Source organism: Lissotriton helveticus, chromosome 4_1, assembly GCF_964261635.1.
Source record: "Lissotriton helveticus chromosome 4_1, aLisHel1.1, whole genome shotgun sequence".
Taxonomy (NCBI): Eukaryota; Metazoa; Chordata; class Amphibia; order Caudata; family Salamandridae; genus Lissotriton; species Lissotriton helveticus.
The window spans coordinates 1,565,175,117-1,565,193,521 of NC_136063.1; the positions used below are offsets into that span (position 1 = coordinate 1,565,175,117).

General features: G+C 46.2%; 1 protein-coding gene across 1 annotated transcript in view; it reads right to left on the minus strand.

The window, feature by feature from the left end:
• Nucleotides 1-18,405, minus strand: part of PKD1L1 (polycystin 1 like 1, transient receptor potential channel interacting) — a 1,793,388-nt gene that overhangs the window by 747,144 nt on the left and 1,027,839 nt on the right. The window contains exon 40 of the mRNA XM_078688182.1: nt 13,209-13,292. Within this exon, the coding sequence (XP_078544308.1) occupies nt 13,209-13,292 (84 nt within the window). The remainder of the gene's footprint in view (nt 1-13,208; nt 13,293-18,405) is intronic.

Below are 18,405 nucleotides of genomic sequence, written 5' to 3' on the forward strand. Positions count from 1 at the left end.
GCTAAAAGGCTTGAGGTTCCTGTAACCGACTGATGTCAGTGATGATTCACACCACATGTGCCTTTGCTGCTTGGAGCAAGACACCGACCCTAAGTCGTGCTCCAACTGCTGGATCATGGCGCGAACTCTTTGCAGGAGAGGTCCCAAAAGCTACTCGAGGCCCGGCAGTTAGCTCTGCGCCGCTCGAGGTCCCGATCGCGTAGGAGGTTGTGGGACCGGTGGCTGAGCCACCACCGTTCTTCCTCTAAGTCATTGTACTCAGGGTCAGGTAAGTCAAAGCACAAGAAGAAGTCGAAGAAGCACCATCACTCTTCGAGTTCTCCCCATCCGTCGGCCAACGCAATGAGGGATGCAGGTGGTGCTCCTTCCGCTGCCCCGCGTGTGGAGCTCGTAGGGTTGGCTCCGACCTTCCCTCCCTTCACAGGACCTGGAGTGACCCCTGACCAGCTTTGAGCTTTCTACAAAGTGATGCATGCCATCTTTAAGCAGCCCGAATCTGCCGGCACGCCTTTGGGCCCTGCGGACTCAGCTGGGGCCCTGGGCCTTCGACAACAGCTGCTCAGGCCGCAGCTACGCAGGGTCCCCTTGGATCCAGGCCTGTATCAGGATCTGCGCCAGTTGAAATCATTACACCTCCACCGGCACTGACTCCACCGGCACCACGTCCACAACTGGCGTCGGCTGTGTCCCCAGCCGACGTCGACCCTGGCCTCCACCTTGAGGTAGACCCGGAGCTGGACCAGTGTCGACCAACGCCAGATCCGGTACCGATGGGTACTTTTGTGCCCCTGTTCTACCCTGGCTCTTTGAGACCAGATTGGCAACCAGAGGAGGGCGAGGAGGACTGGGAGGGGCCTGGAAACCCTTTAACTGACCAGCTAGGTTATTAATCAGACTGGCGAGAAGGGGGAATTCAGTGGTCTGGATACCTCACCAGAACTTGGCATGTTGTCTCCTCCTACCGTGGCTATGGCGGAGGAAGCGTCATACGCAGTGGTGTTGCGTAGGGCAGCCGAGGCTCTCCAGCTCGAGCTACCAATGGTGGCTGTCAGGACTAACCTCCTGACAGAGGTGCTTCAACCAGCAGCGAGCTCTTTGGAGCCCCTGCTGCCGTTTAATGAAGCCAGCACAGAAATCCTTTGGGCACCTGTTCCAGGCCTACCACAGAGGCTCCTGTGGACAGGATGATTGCCTGACGCCACCGCCCGGCCCTGGGCAACCCCACTTTCCTCTCCCAACACCCCACCCCTGAGAGCTTGGTGGTCCAAGCCTCCACCTCCAAGGGTGCATTCCCTACCACTTCGTCTGATAGGTAATCCTAAAAGCTGGACCATCTTGGGAAGAAGATGTTTTCTTCCTCCAGCTTGGGACTGCGGTCGGTAAACACCGCATGTCTGTTGGGCCGTTACTCCCACTCCATGAGGGATATGGTTGTGCAAGTGCTGCCTCAGTGCCCGGAGGAGGCCTGGGCCGTACTCTCTCAAGCAGTTGCTGAAGGGACACAGCAAAGTTTACCATCCGTTGTGGGCTGGATACCACCAACTCACTAGGCAGGACAATTTCCACGTTGGTAGCCCTTCGCCGCTGCGCCTAGTTGAGAGCCACTGGTTTTTCAGGGGATGTCCAATCCACTCTTATGGACATGCCCTTTGATGGCCGTCACCTATTCGGTGACAAGGAAGACACCGCACTGGAGCGCTTTTAGGACTCTCGGGCTACGGCCAGTTCCTTGGGCCTCTACCACCCACCCACCCTGCGCAGTCTGCTTTTCACCCCCACCACGTTCCACCCAGCGCCACAGGCCGGCACAAGCCATTCAGCCTCTGCGTGGCCGGGGACGCGGGAACCAACGGTGTGGTTCCGGGGGCCAGCGGGTGGGGAAGTCTACCACATTCCCCTCTGCAGCAGCCTCCAAACCGTCCTAGTCCCACCTTTCAGGGCCACCAAACGCCAGTGGGTGGCAGGATTCACCATCACCTCCCCCACTGACGCTCCATCACGTCAGACAGGTGGGTTTTGCAGATAGTCTGAAGGGGCTACTCCCTCCCCTTCAAGACTGCCCCTCCATCCATGCCACCTCAGTCGCATGTCAGAGGATCATCAGGGCCTTCTCCAACAGGAAGTTTCGGGCACTTTTGGCCAAGGGAGCCATCGAGTGCGTTTGGTCATGGTTGCTATTCCCACTACTTTCTGGTGCCCAAGAAGGACAAAGGCCTGAGTCCTATCTTGGATCTCAGGAATATCAATTGCTTCCTCCGGAAGAATTTCAAAATGCTGACGCTCGCTCAGGTCCTGTCTGTCCTCGATCCTGGAGACTGGATGGTAGTGTTGGACTTGGAGGACGCTTACTTTCACATCCACGTCCTGCTGGCCCACCGGCACTACCTGCGGTTCACGTTAGGCCACGAGCATTTTCAGTTTACTGAGCTCCCCTTTGTCCTTACCAGCGCCCCTCAGGTGTTCACGAAAGTGATGGCTGTGGTCGCAGCTCATGTGCGCCGATCAGGGGTTCCAGTCTTTCCCTATCTCGACGACTGGCTGTTGAAGGCGGGCTCGCCCGAGGCTGCCTTCTCCCACCTCCAGACTAGGGCCGACCTCCTGCATTTGTGGGGGTTTTCCATCAACGTGCCGAAGTCACACTTGATCGGAGCGGTTCTGGACACGACGCAGTTTATGGTCTTGCCTCCCGAACAGCGAGTCTGGGATTTTCGGACCATGATTCTGATCTTCCAGCTCCTATCTTGGGTTAGCATCAGGATGACCCTCATGCTACTGGGTCTGATGGCTTCCTGCATCCTGCTGGTGAACCATGCCAGATGGCCTATGCGGGCTCTGCAGTGAGACCTGAAGTTCCAGTGGGCCCAACATCAGGGGAACCTGTCAGATTGAGTCCAGATCTCAGAGGGCTCTGCACACCAATTGCAGTGGTGGCTAACGAGCCAGGATTGGGTTGATGTCAGATCCCCAGCTGTTCCTCAACCAGAATTCAAAGTGGTGACCAATGCATCATGTCTGGGATGGGGCGGACACATGGGGGAGGCAGAGAGCAGAGGTCTCTGGTCTCCAACAAAGTCTGGGCTCCACGTCAACCTTCTGGACCTTTCGGCGATTCTTCGTGCATTCAAAGCATTCCTTCCCTCTGTATGGGGAAGAGTTTTGCAGGTGTTCACGGACCACCCTGCCATGTGGTACTGCAACGAACAGGACAGAGTTGGAAGGTTCACTGAACGTCAGGGCGGACGAGCTCAGGCGCAGGGGCATGATGGATCATGAATGGCGTCTTCACTCGGAGGTGGTGCAAGGTCTCTTTCGGCAGGAGGGAGGGCCTTGGTTAGATCTATTTGTCATCGAAGAGAACGCACAAGGTCAGCAGTTGGAATTTCCAAGACGGCACTAGCTTAGCTACGCTTTTTGTCGTGAGTGGAGTTGCTGTCTTCTATACGCCTTTACCACTTCTGCCTAGAGTGCTGAAGAAGATCAAGCGCGACCGGGCCAAATCATTCTTGTGGCTCTGGATTGGGCACGAAGAGTCTGGTATCTCGAGCTGCTCAACATGGACATTAATCCTCTGATCCGACTGCCTCTTTGGGAGGATCTTCTGTCGCAGCATCAGGAGACAGTCTTCCACCCAAACCTGTCCAGCCTCCATCTCCTTGCGTGGAGATTGACCAGCGGCCATTGACGTCATTTGACCTGCCTCCCAAAATCTGCGATGTTATCTTGGCAGCAGGCGACCCTCCACTAAGACAGTATACACCTGCAGATGAAACAAATTTGTGGCATGGTGCACAGCAAAGGCTTTGGATCCCCTTTCCACCCCTTTTTCTGAGGTTCTCTTGTTCCTCCTTTCTTTGGCCCAGCAGGGCTCTGCTCTGGGCACTCTAAAGGGCTACTTCTCGGCTATTTCAGCCTTCCTTAGGCTTCCTGATCAGCCTTCTCTTTTCAAGTCCCCTGTTGCGAATTGATTCCTTAAGGGCATTACTCATCTTTTTCCTCCTGTTCCCTTCGTAATGCCATGGTGGGACTTGACCTTGGTTCTTACATATCTTATGTGCGCTCCCTTTGAGCCGTTGCATAACTGTAAGAATTCTCACTTTGAAAACTGCCTTTCTAGTGGTCATCACCTCTGCACGCAGGGTGAGTGAGCTACAAGCTCTTTCTTCCAAGTCTCCCTTTCTGGCTGTCCATCCAGACAAGGTCGTCCTTAGAACTAGGCTCCCCCGTCTGGATCCAAAATGTGCGCTTTACTTCTAGTTGGATAGAACCAAACAATTCTGAGTGGACGACCAGCTCCTTGTTGGTTACATGGGTGCTAAGAAAGGTCAGGCAGTGCACAAATGGACCATCTCCAGGTAGGTAGTTCTGTGCATCAAAGCCTGCTATTCTTTGGCAAAGAAGTAACCTCCAGTGGGGCTGGGCGCCCATTGCACCAGGGCGACTGCAGCTCCAACTGCTTTGGGACGAGGAGTTCCCCTAAATGACAGTTGTCAGGCAGCTACGTTGGCATCGCTGCACACGTTCACCAAACACTACTGCCTGGACAGCCAAGTCCGGAGAGACGGCTTCTTTGGCCGTTCTGTTCTCCAGGACTTTCTGGTGTGAACTTAGTTTGCAGACCCAATCCGGCGTTGGTATTGCTGCTGTATCTAGTCTAAGGTAAGGAATCTATAACTAACTGTTTCTCTCAGATGAGCAAGTTACTTACCTTCGGCAACAATATATCTGTAAGAAACATAGGTTAGTTATAGATTGCTTACCCCCCCACCCGCCCTCCCCGTTCTGCGAACTGACTTCTAGGGTTAAGGATTGCCTTTCAGGGCCCTAGTTTTGTGCACCAGTGGTCAGTGTCTTGCATGGCTCTGAGCTCTTGCGTGGAAAGTCGTGTACAGACCTGAGGTCAGAGCGCGAGGGTGGCGTCTAAGTAGCTAACGCAACATCTTCCTGGCGACCACAACGCCAATGACAAATGCAGAGTCGACCGATGCCACCTTCCAACGCGCAGGGGTACTGCTGACGAAAAATAATTCTGGATCCAGTCTGATGCCTGGGGGTAATTCTAAGGTAAGGAATCTATAACTAACCTATGTTTCTTACAGCTATATCATTACCGAAGGTAAGTAACTTGTTCATTAGCATTAAATGTTTCGACAGCCTTGTTGTCCTAATGAAGACTTTCTTAAATCATATGTTTGAGCTGAAACACAAAGAGGCTTCTCAGTATTGCTGATGAGGAAAGGTTCAAAAGTTCTAGATATATGTAGAACAGAATTAATTGCTTAGTCCATTCTCACTGTAGACTTAGTCTGGATAGTAAATGTGATTTTTTTTTTAAATTGTATTTAACATGAAAATACATTACTGACACAGGACAAATTGTAAAGCAATTATTTCTTTAAGAAAATGGCCTGGAACTTAGTTAGCTACTTTCACGCATTTTGGGAATCTTACCCTGCTGTTGTTCTGCTCGGCGTTCTGGGCGCTTGACTGCTGCTTCCCCTGCCAGGTTGACGCTTCCCCCCGCCGCAGACGCCGCAGGTCATCAGGCGCTGCCACTGAGAGGGGGAGGCACTAGACTACAACTCCCAGGAGCCCGCAGCACCTTGACACGCCCCTAACCGCGACCGGAGGCGCTTCATAAGGACGTGGCACCTGCTGACGAGTGGGCTACTTTCACGCATTTTGTGAATCTTACCCTGCTGTTGTTCTGCTCGGCGTTCTGGGCGCTTGACTGCTGCTTCCCCTGCCAGGTTGACGCTTCCCCCCCGCCGCAGACGCCGCAGGTCATCAGGCACTGCCGCTGAGAGGGGGAGGCACTAGACTACAACCCCCAGGAGCCCTCAGCACCTTGACACGCCCCTAACCGCGCCCGGAGGCCCTTCATAAGGACGTGGCATCTACCGCCGCGCGGGGGCGGCGCTGAGCTGAGCCCGGGCAGAGGGCGGGCCGTCCTAGGCCGTCACAGGCCAGAGGAGGCTGGGCTGGGCTCACTCCCCTTGAGGCTCATCTAACCGAGTAAAGGTACGGTCCTCACATTTATAGTCATCGCCTGTTGTTAATCCACCTTACTGTGCTGGTGCGCCGACTAGGCGACTACTGCCCTATTCCTTACTTCTTTATACATTGTGTAAGTGGGAATTACTCATTGACTATGTCTAGGCTAACACTGAGCAAAAGATCTGTGACAAAATGTAATGGTACTTTGGACGATTTCATTTCAAGAGCGGAGGCAATTGTGGAACGCGAGATCGATCTTGTACAGAGAAGATTCTCCTTGGACCCCTCTAAATTGCCGACTTATGTAACTCATATGGAAACGCCAATATTGGAACAGTCATTATCACGAACGGTCCAAGTTATGCAAAATATAATCACCGGGAGTCCTTCTGTTGATTCCTTTTCGACTATAAACCAGGTCACGGATAACTTAGCGGTAAGCCCTGGCATTTCGAGCAGATTGCGAGCTGCAAAGGCTTCAGGGGTTATGGGTCAATCGAATAGTGAGAAGAGTGATAACTCGATCAGGGAGAAGAAGATCACCCAGAAAAAAAATTGTTATTAAAGGGGGGGGGGGTCACACGTAAGGAAACAGTAACTCCAGGTCTTATATCTAGGTCCATGGGTACTCAAACCGAAGGCATTTATCTTAATGAATCTGCAAGGGACATAGGAGTACTAGATGGCCTCGAACAGTCAATGACAGTCGTCTTAAAACAGCTTTATCCTCAATTCATAGACAAATAGACGAGTCATTGAACAGCATACTTCGGGAGTTGAATACTGAAATTGTCCAACTTAATACCGCTGTTATTTTCTTGGGGAAGAGTATAGGTGAAGGGAAAATATTAGCAGCAGAAGGACAAGAGCTGATTGCTACACTAAACGCTCCATTAACAAAGATTGGGGGCACATTGATGTACAAGTATCGGTGGGTATCACAAAGGATACAGGTGAGATTAATCTAGATAGACCATGCCCTAATACTAGCAAGGAGTTGGTGGGTCTGTCTCCGACTAAGAGGAGGATTCCACCAATTCCAGACATAGGTAAGGATATAACTGGTGCCCCGCACAAATCAGGTAGCAACACACAATACAGTCCCAAAGGGACAGATCTGGTCCCCAATACGGATGTATTGGACCTCCCTCCCGCCTCATGCCCCTATGTTATATTGTTGACAGGTGTGCCAGTATTAAAAAGAAATCAATTCGAATAGTTAAGGTAATCTAAAAAATCAAACTATCGATCGGTTAGTCAAACATAAAAACTTTAACCAGAGTGGCACCAACAATATCATAACGGTACGTAGGGTAGGGTGGGTGGGAGCCTCACCAAAAGTCATCCATGGTGACTGTATAGTCATCAACTTTAGACACCCACATCTGGTCCGATCCCTGTTAAGAACCTATGAAGAAACATCCACAACCCAAACAAACATTCATGCTCTTCCATTGGGCTATTTCTACAAATCTCATCACATTAAAACTGTAGCTTTGCCCAATAATATAAGTTCCATTGCTCTGTCCAATAGATTTCAAGAGTTATCCCAGCTGGAAGCAGTGGATTGACTACATCCATTATACAGTCAGGGAAATCAGGCAAGGGTGGAATTAAAAATAGATGTAGGCAATACATTTACCACTTGTGTAAATAACGGAAGAAGTGAACGGGATAATAATTTTGGCAAAGATGCAGCTATTCTAACTGAAATGAGTCCAGGTATTATTATTAATCCCATACTATCTACCGACCAAAATGACACCCAATTTAACATCATATCATGGAATATAGCTGGCTTGAGGAAGAATACAATAGACCCGGGGTGGAACAAATACATTGAGAAATTTGATATATGTTTACTGCAGGAGACGTGGGCAATTAAGAATGTACATCGTGTGGGCTACAAAAGTTTTTTTATTGCAGCCACTCCTTCACCCTTAGGCCGGCCATCCGGAGGTTTAGTTATCTGGATTAAAATTACCATCAATGGAACAGTGCAACAGCTAGAGACGCACTCTCCTGATATTCTTGGCATTAAAATAGTGGCTAATGATGCCAGGGCTCTGCATGTATACAATGTCTATGCCCGGCATCAAAAGAATCGCAAGTATTTGCCCAATTGGAACAGGTTACTAGTAGGAACAGTATAGGTACAGGTGTAATACTAGGAGGTGATTTTAGTTGTGAATATGAGCCAATAAAGGGACTGGAACATATTTACGTGGAGGAAGACTTGGTAAATGAGATACCCGAAATATCCGGTTCAAAAACGGTCCCATGTACATCTCTTGCACTCCAAATAATGAGCCTAATGATGACCAATGGGTTAAGATCATGTAGTGGCCGTCTCCCTTCTGATAAAATGATGGCTCCTACCTTTTCCAGGAACAACTCCCATAGTAAGTTAGATTATATAGTATTGTCCCTTGACCTATGGAAATATGCGATTGACTGTAAGGTAGAGCCAAGATTGGAAAGTGACCACCGGCCATTCGAACTATTATTAAAAGGTACGATAATACCTAGTATTGCAGATAATACTAGTTCCTCCCCTGCAAGTACTGACAATGTAATTGTTTCTAATAATCGTCGTGCAGTTAAATGGGCACAGACATTGGAACTAATTTAGCAAATATTTATAACCTATTGGCTTCAACTTTTTCCCCCCTTATACACAATGAAGCTGCAATAGATGGGGATTTGTTCCTAGAACTACATAAGGAATTCTTTAGTGCAATAGTCCCCATGCTAACAAAGACAGTTAAAGCAGATTCAGCTAGAGGAACTAGGAGGCCAATGGGGAAACCATGGTATAATAAAGCTTGTCAGAGGGCTAAATCTGAATTAATAAACTCAATCAAAACTAAGGACAATAGCTTAAAGGTAAGGGAAGCTCAACAAAGATACAATAAAGCTCTTATGAATGCTAAATCGGCCTGGGATGATTCAATTTGGTCAGATATGTTATTTGCGGCAAGGAACAATGATTCTTTTTTATTTTGGAAATTAGTGGCTAATAAAAATCATAAAGAAAAGGGTACCGGAGAAGTATATCTGGATGAAAAGACGTGGAGAAACCGCTTCACTTCTTCTATATGCAGCCCCGGAATCTGAGGTTGAGTGGGACTCCACCCAGTGTCTAACCAGAAAGAGAGTATCCTGGAGTTTAACCTAGAGGAAACAGTTTTAGCAATAAACATGGTGAAAAAAAGTAAAGCCCCCGGTCTAGACTCCATTCCAGGAGACCTGTATAAACATGACCCGAGTATCTTGGGGCCGTACCTTAATCACTTGATTAATTTTATAGCTGCGGGAGCTGAAATACCTGTTTCATGGAGGGGGGCAGAAATTATTTGTATCTACAAAAAGGGGGATAGGAGAGATCCAGCTAATTACCGCCCTATCAGCTTGATAGATATACTGCAAAAGAGGTATGCCAGGCACCTTTTAAATAGAATTAATCTATGGATCGAAGAAGGGAATGTACTTTCCAAATTCCAAGCGGGATTCAGAACCAAAATCAGCACAATAGATCAAGTGTTCAGGTTTTGCTGTTTGAGCTGGAAATACATCAGTCTAAAAAGGGCCATTTGTATGTGGCATTTATTGACTTAAGAGCTGCTTTCGACCTCATTCCCAGGCATCTGCTGTGGAAAGCACTTGACAAACAGGGATTACCCGCCAGTTAATAAGATCACATCGTGATAACTTCGCTAGGGTAAGGTGGGGCCCAGGGGGTGAATTAACGAGTCCTATCCCCATAAAAAGAGGAGTGCGCCAGGGCTGTGTCCTGGCACCTACCCTCTTTTCTTTGTTTGTTAATGATGTTCCCATTTATTTAAGTAAATGCAGAAATGATTTACCTAAACTGGGGGGAGAGGTGGTGTCGTCCCTATTGTTTGCGGATGACACCATTCTAATATTCCAAACTGCAAATGGTTTACAGCGTCTTCTCAACTTCTTTGCCTCTTATTGTAGTGATAAAGGATTAGAGATAAATGCCAGTAAGACCAAATATATGGCAATAAACCCCCACAGCTCTTTTAGAGGAAATCTGGTCCTAGGCAACCAAAAATTGGAATACGTACAAAATGTTAACTATTTGGGTGTCTCACTCGATTCCAAAATGCAGTGGAAAACCCAAATCGAAAAAAGCAAGCTACTCCTAATACAGAACAGTCGCCCAATACTAAAAAGGCACGGGGATAGCCAGAACAAAGCACTGCTACCTGCACTCAAGGTGTACCGAGCCAAAGCACAAGCAGCGGCCTTATATGGGGCTGAATTGTGGGGCCCTGCATGTAAAAAATCATTTGAGGTAAAAGAAAACATATTCTACAGATCTCTCCTAAAGATACCCGTGCGTACCCCTACAATCCCGATGATGTTAGACCTTAAGATGAGGCGCACTGATCATCATGCAATACTCAGACCACTAATGTTCTGCGTACGGTTATGGACCACACCAGCACTCCTTCATTATAGAGCAGCTTTAGAGGAGTTAAAAGACCTGGATATCTCCAACGGCATCACATGGTTCACGCACATAAGAGTATGGTTTGAGAGGGTAGGACTGTCAGATTTTTGGAATAGTCCCAATGCATTAACCCCTAACTCGAGAAGGACACTAAAAGCTATCTTCTGGGTCTATATGAATGAACACAGAACTAATGATATATCAAATGGCTCCCTAATTAGAGAAATTCTTTTGTTCAAAGTAGACCCTCAGTATGAATCCTTCCTGAATGAAGTGAACCCACCACTAGCTAAAACCCTATACCTTAAATTTAGGTATAGAATACTCTTGTTAAAAAGTTGTGTTGCAAGGTGGAACAAAAACAGCGATGATAAATGTACCATGTGTAGTGGAGGTGGGAGGGAGGACATTACGCATGTTCTGTTCTTCTGCCCTGCCTTCAAGGCCCAAAGGATAAAGTGGATTAAACCTCTTTGTATCAATCTAGGAGTGCGGAGGATCAGAGAAGCAGAAAGAATCCTATTAACAGATACGCGCCAGGCTCTAGTATTTGGCATTAGCAGGTATCTGCTTGCAGTGGGTTTCATAAGGAAAAAAGCGGGAGAAAAAATATGAACTGTTATAACCTTACTGAACATAGCTGAAATCGATTATGTCACTAGGAAATGTTTATATAGTGCTTTTAAATTTTTTAAATTTTAACCAAAAAACTTATTTTTAACTATATCCTATACCGCGACTAATTTGATTAATCAAGATAAATTGTAACACCCGTATTTAGTGTAGTACTGATGTATATAATGGTTTTATAAACTCTTTTATGACTGTATTTTACTGTACTGCCTATGTACTTTTATGATACTTTGTATCGAAATAAAGTTAATTGAATAGTTAGCCACCCCTATTTGACACTTTCCTATGAATAATTTCTTGTTTGATTTCTCAAAAGAATTTGACACTAAGGAAATTTGGTGCTTATGTTAACACAACTTGAACAAGATATAATTTTTGCTATGATGATTTTATCAATCAATTTATTTTCTGTATGATGAAATTGCAAACATCTTCAATGACCAGCATTTAGAAGTGCACTCTGATATTAATCATGTGACTGGACTGTGGCAATCCTGGTGATAGGACAATACCAAAGGGTTGGTAAGCACTCAAACATGCAAACCCTTATAACACTTTTGCAGGTGGATTTCTACCAAGTCATAATAGGATATTTACTTCTGTGAGGAATAGCAGTACACACATGTTCACAGTGTGAAAGGGGAAGTCAAATGCTCCAAACATGAATGAGACACTGGAGAAGGGGTTTATTCCAAAGGGAAGCCTGTTTCCACCCTTCTCCCTTATGTATAAAACAGTTAAGTGCAGATGCACTTATTCAATAAAGAACTGTTCTAAACTGCTTTTGACTTATTTATTTGTCCCCTTCCCAGTTTGTTAGAAATGACAAATGGGGAATGCACCACACATCATTAAGACAGAAATATAAGCTAATACAGCACACCCCTCATCAGTTGGATGTAATCCCATACAGTAAGCAAAATAATGGACAAATATCTATCACAATTCCATAAGTCAATTCCAATACTCATATAATTCCAAGGGGATCCAATAATGCACAGGATACTTCACAGGACTTCCGTAGAAATCATTCATTTTATTGATTTTCAGAAGAAATTTCCAGCATATGAAGCTGTCAACACGTGTTTCATCTGTACTAATAAGTATTTAGACTTTCTCAAGGCATAAAACAACTCCTGGCCGATTCGTCGTCAAGTCAAGATACATGAACGCTCCAAATGAAAAACGTATTTCCAATATATCCTAATGAAGTAAGTAATCAATTGATAGGACACAATCTGTAGTTGAAACAAAGCTGATATAAGGCCGTGCCCCGTAACGAAGAAGTGGAACAGCAGCACAGTCAAAGCTATGACATGTCAATAGTCTCCTAAGGTGGTACAGTTCCACTGTGGCTGGACCAGAAATCCAGTAACAACAACGCAAAGGGAGGCAGTGTCGGGTATACCAAGGGCCAATGTAACCCTGAACAAATGGCGAGGTTCCAATAAAACTACAGATTTCAGGTAATACAAAATGGACCTGATCCTGATACATCCAGTCCTCCTGTATCTAAAAAGTTGCTCTGGAGTTACGGCATGAGTCACACATCATTAACACCACCAGTGTTCTTTATACTTTACATGGAGCTTTGGACAATCATGTAGAACTTCCTGATATTGCCTTGAGCTACTATGCAGGTGATATTCAATTCTATGTAAGGGCAACCATGGTTAAAAAAAGAATGCACGGAAAATTAAGTTAAATGAGATTAAGATATAGGTGAGTTAAACCTTTTACTTCAGTCTGGCATTAAAACAGGTTGGTTGGTGCTGTGCTGCACAATTTGAGACTGGTACTGGATTGATCAAGCTTTGCTTTATTCTCAATACATGGCTGTGCATCACAATTGTTAAGCGGTTTTACACTTTTGATGAATATTCCAGGTATTATTTTGGGCACTAACAAAGCCACTTTTTAATATTAAAAATTTGAACCAATCCTGAAGAAATATAGGTGCTATCAAAATATGTTGTGTAATCTGCTCTTTTAGTTCATCCACTTTAAATCAAACATTGGATAAAGTATTTTTGTTTCAGTTACAATTATTACTATACAGCAACAATTCATAGTTCTACCAGTGCATGACTATCTCCTTTACCTTAAAAACTGCGAAACATCCGAAGTTTCAAAGTTGGATCCTAATGTTCTTTTTGCAATGGTGAATGTAGTTAAATGGTCACACCTAAAAACACACCGAAGTTATGTGTCAAAAATGACAATTCTCTAGCTTTTATATTCAATATAAACACAACATCAGCAGTCACAGCTGGCATGTCTCACGTTAGTGGGCGGAGTCGCGCGGGAAAGGGGAAGTCGCACAGGGATATGTTAATTTCATTAATAATTAAAAAAATATTTAAACCTACCTTTTTGCTGGTCGGTTCTGCGTCTTTAGGAAGAAGGCAGCCTCCCTTCCTTAAGCCAATCACAACGCCCCAGTGGAGCGTTGTGATTGGTCGGGACGCTGCCCAAGAAGGGGCTTGCGGGGAGGCCATGTTCTCCATGTAGGCTGCATTGCAGCCTGCATGGAAAACTATAGAGTGCGCATGACTGGTTTGGGTGGCCCCAGAGGGCCGACCAAACAGTCAGAGCCCTCAGCAGTGGGCAACCCACTCCTCCACTGCCCTAAAGCAGACCCGCCCACCCTCCCGCCCCCAACCAAACCCTTCTGCTTTATCGCAGTACGAGAAGCAGAATCATAAAATGGTAGTTATTACCATTTTATGTTTCTACTTATCGCACTGCGAGAAAGCAGGGGGTAAAGCTCCTCCGCCCCAGTGGAGTAGCCGCCCCTGGACATCAGTATATTTGATTTCCCTACCAATGTGATGTGTTATTTGGATATTTTCTTGTTAAGTTTACTCTACAGTGTTCAGAGTGTTAATATTCTTTAAAAAGTGCATGATTTAGATCATGGCGGATGGGTTACTCGGTCACAACAGTGATGGATATCCTGCAATCCAAAATATAAACCCCATAGGATATAATGTGATTTATATTTCAGCGGATGGGATATCCGTCACCGTTGTGATGCAGTAACCCATCCACCAAGTTCTAAATCGGGTGGCCAAGTCTGTTTTAACTGCATCTTTCTTTTCTGTCCTATATTCAGATATAACTATAAATATTATATTATACTATGTATTCATTACTCAGTTGTATTCATTATATTGTTATTGTTACTTCATACTGAAAACAGTTTTTACTATTTCTCTTTTTCTATTCAATAAACTTCACTTTTAAACTTAAAAAACAGTATGCTTCTTAATTGTAAGAAACGGTTACTACACTTTACACCTCTGTAAAAGAGGATCTTTTTTACATCCTTGCACAAGAGATACATTACAAGAGTATCAAAACACAACAACTAAAAAGAATGTCAAAGTGACAAACAAATAAGGCTATTTATTGGTAGCGGATAAGGTTTTCCTATTCTCTAACCTTATTCCAGTTGTAGCTTCTCAAGACCATCCGAAAGTGCAAGGTCAAGATGAAAAACAAGAGCCTCTGTCAATACACAGGTTGGAAGAGCAAGAGGCTGCTTCTCCCAATATTTAGATTTTGGCTGCAGATGAATAACTGACACTATGCAATAGAAACTCAGTCTCTCATACCTCACATACCATAGCACATACCAACCCCTTTCAGTTTACAGAGCTTCCGGGTCTCCATGAATGGCTGATTCTAGGCCAATAATATTGTCCAAAATGCTCTCCACATTAATATATAATCCACATTTGTAAAGCGTGAAAAATCACCGGTAAGGGTCTCTAGGCGCTGGGTGCCGTCGGGAAGATAAAGCAAGCTATTGCCCAGAGTCACATGGTGCTGGGCTAATCTGCCGCCGGCGCCGGGGATCGAACCGTGATCCCCAGATTCCGGAGTCAGTCACTCTGGCCGCGGCGCCACACCTCTCCCTCTGCAGGCAATCAGTTTGCAAATAGGCTAGCCAACTGGATTGGTGGAAAATACTGCTGCAGCCTTATATGCCAGAAGGAGAGCACATCATCCCTTTGGAAATGCACAGCAGAGCTGTTGAACATTCATTTTATATACACGCATTGTCTAATCAAGAGGAATTGTGCTTGGAGCTTCAAAGAATTTTAAATTTCTCAATTTCACCCAAAATAAATTATCTTTTTGGACTGTTTAACAGGATGGGCACCAATGCAACCCCTTGTGAGCAGGTTCCTGGTTCGGCAGGCTTAAGGACCTCCTAAATATCCATCCTTCCCTCTTTCATCTCCCCACCCTTGGGTACAACCGTGACAGGATAAGCTTTATGGTAATACGGAATTGTGTATACCACTGTAATGGGGAAGTGGAAAGAGAATATATATATAAATAGGGTTTTTTGGTCTGATCGTGTTGGGCCACACAGCTAATAGATGGAAGGGGAGAAGGAATGCGTTACTTACCTGTAACTGCAGTTATCCAGTATTGGTGTCTTTCATAGATTCAAATGCCTGAATCATTCCCCGTCGTCGAGACGGGAGTCTCCGGTACATAGAAAAGTAATGTCCTATAGACATACATAGAGAAAAGTAGGCCTAAGGGCCTAACCTTAGTAGCCTATCTATGTCCTTTTGTAAAAAGGACCAAACTCCAGAAGGTAGCCAATCAGCTACCACCTCCCTCTAGAACCTTCCTGTCAGGAGCCTCAGTCTCTCAGATTTTCGTACGCACCAAGCTAGGTAGGCGTAATATATGTTAGAGAGAGCAGTGAGACCTTCCAGGGGAGGCGGGAGGGTTGCATGTGAATCTATGAAAGACATCAATACTGGATAACTGCAGTTACAGGTAAGTAACGCATTTCTTATCCAGTATTATGGGTGTCTTTCATAGATTCACATGCCTGAATCAGAGTAGCAAGCAATACATTATGCACATTTCTGATGGAACAGCATAAGCAGTCTGAGATAATACATATCATGCGACTAAAAACCATTAACAAGTAACAATAAGTAAGTAAATAAATGTGCATACCAGCCAAGGATGGTGGGAAGGAGGAAGGCTCACCTCACTGGAATAGATGGCGAAGCACAGCCTGGCCCACGGCTGCATCCTGCGTCAGTTCCGTATCCAGGCAGTAGTGTCTGGTAAAGGTGTGCGGCGACTTCCAGGTCGCTGCCCTGCAAATGTCCAGTATCGGCACCCCAGCGAATAGCGCTGCCGATGTGGACACAGCTCTTGTAGAATGAGCTCTTACTTTGGAGTGCAATGGCCGTCCGGCTTTGTCATGGCAAAAGGCAATTGCAGAGGATATCCAACGTGAAATACTCTGTTTGGAAAGTGTCATGCCTTTCCTCGGTCTGCTGAAAGCGATGAATAGCTGGTTCATTTTCCTGAAATGTTTTGTTTTATCAAGGTAAAATTTAAGACACCTCTTCAGGTCCAAAGAGTGCAGGGATTTTTCAGCTGCAGTACTGGGATTTGGGAAGAATGATCGGAGGACTAGGGGTTCATTTAGATGGAAGTCTGACGGGACCTTAGGAATAAATCGAGGATTAGTTCTTAGAACCACTCTGTCTTCCTTGAACTGCATGAAGGGATGTTGTATGGAAAGAGCCTGCTGTTCGCTGACCCTTCTAGCTGAGGTCAGAGTCAATAGGACAGGCATGGGCGGATTTTGCGGATCCACGATCCGCGGATTTTGCGGATTTTGCGGATTTGGGCTGATGAATGAGTCACTGAATTTGAGCTTCAACTAGTTCCAGCGACCATGTGTGTGTTACTATGCAATCGCCCCGAAGGGCGCAGGGGTCCCTTGGGTGAGCTGTCCATCATAGTGGGTCAATGGCGGGAAGACGGTGCACACCGCGAGTGTGTGGGCGGGGCTTCCATGCGAGTGCACATGCCTCTTGTGTGTATAAAAGCTCAGAGACCCATCAGAGCAGCAGATGAAGAGACAGAAGCTCCTGGTCACAGGAACAGCACGAGGATTGCGCTCGTGAAAGTCAAGGATACAAAGGCCTCTATCCAGCATCACAGCTGATTTTCGACTGTAGATTTGGTAAGAAGGCACACCTGCCCAGCCTCGATGACGCGCACGATTGTTTTTGGGCTGATGGATGAGTCACTGAATTTGAGCTTCAACTAGTTCCAGCGACCATGTGTGTGTTACTATGCAATCGCCCCGAAGGGCGCAGGGGTCCCTTGGGTGAGCTGTCCATCATAGTGGGTCAAAGGCGGGAAGACGGTGCACACCGCGAGTGTGTGAGCGGGACCAAACGTGCGGGGCTTCCATGCGAGTGCACATGCCTCTTGTGTGTATAAAAGGTCTGAGACCGATCAGAGCAGTAGACGAAGAGACAGAAGCTCCTGATCACAGGAACAGCAAAGGGATTGCACTTGTGAAAGCCTCGACGACGCTCACGATTGTTTTTGGGCTGATGAATGAGTCACTGAATTTGAGCTTCAACTAGTTTCAGCGACCATGTGTGTGTTAAATCGCGCCGAATTCGAGTTCATGCCTCTTGTGTGTATAAAAGGTCAGAGACCGATCAGGAAGCACTAATAGATAAAATAAAGCAGGTGCTCGAGCACCTGCTTTATTTTATCTATTAGTGCTTCCTGTTGAAGCTAACTTAGCTGACTTAGTAACTATTTTAGGATGGCGCTGGCAGCTTGCCGGCGCCATCCTAAAATAGTTACAACTTCAAGCTTGAAGGCTTGAACTTTTGCCCCCCGAATCCGCCAATCGCGGATTCGTGGATTTTCGGTAAATTCGCGGGAGTTCGCGGATTGCGGATTTACCGAAAATCCGCAAAATCCGCGAGCGGAACGGATTTGGCGCTCATGCTTAAATAGGAGGGCTGTCTTCCAGGAGATGTATTTGACATCTGCCCTGTGGATGGGCTTGAAAGGGTGTTTCATCAATTGGTTGAGGACCACATTGAGATGCCATGTTGGTGGAACTCTCTGTGGTCGAGGAAAGGATCTGTAGAGCCCCTTAAGGAATTGCTTTATTAACCTGTGGGACCAGAGAGTGGGCCCTTTTGAAGTTCTCGTAAACCGGGAAATTGCTGCCAGATGGACTCTGATCGAGGCATGCGCAAGTCCTGATTGTGCCAGGTGTAACAGATATGGTAGGAGCTGCTCCGGAGTAACACGAAAGGGATGGAGACCTTTGTCCTTACACCAAATGCAAAAGCGTTTCCACTTTAAGGAATAGGTCTTGTTTGTGCTGTCAGCTCTTGCTTTTGCGAGGACATCCTTGCACTCCTGCGGAATGTCTAGTTGGTAGAACTCTTGGTACTTAGGAGCCATGCCGATAATCTGAGTGATGTCAGATT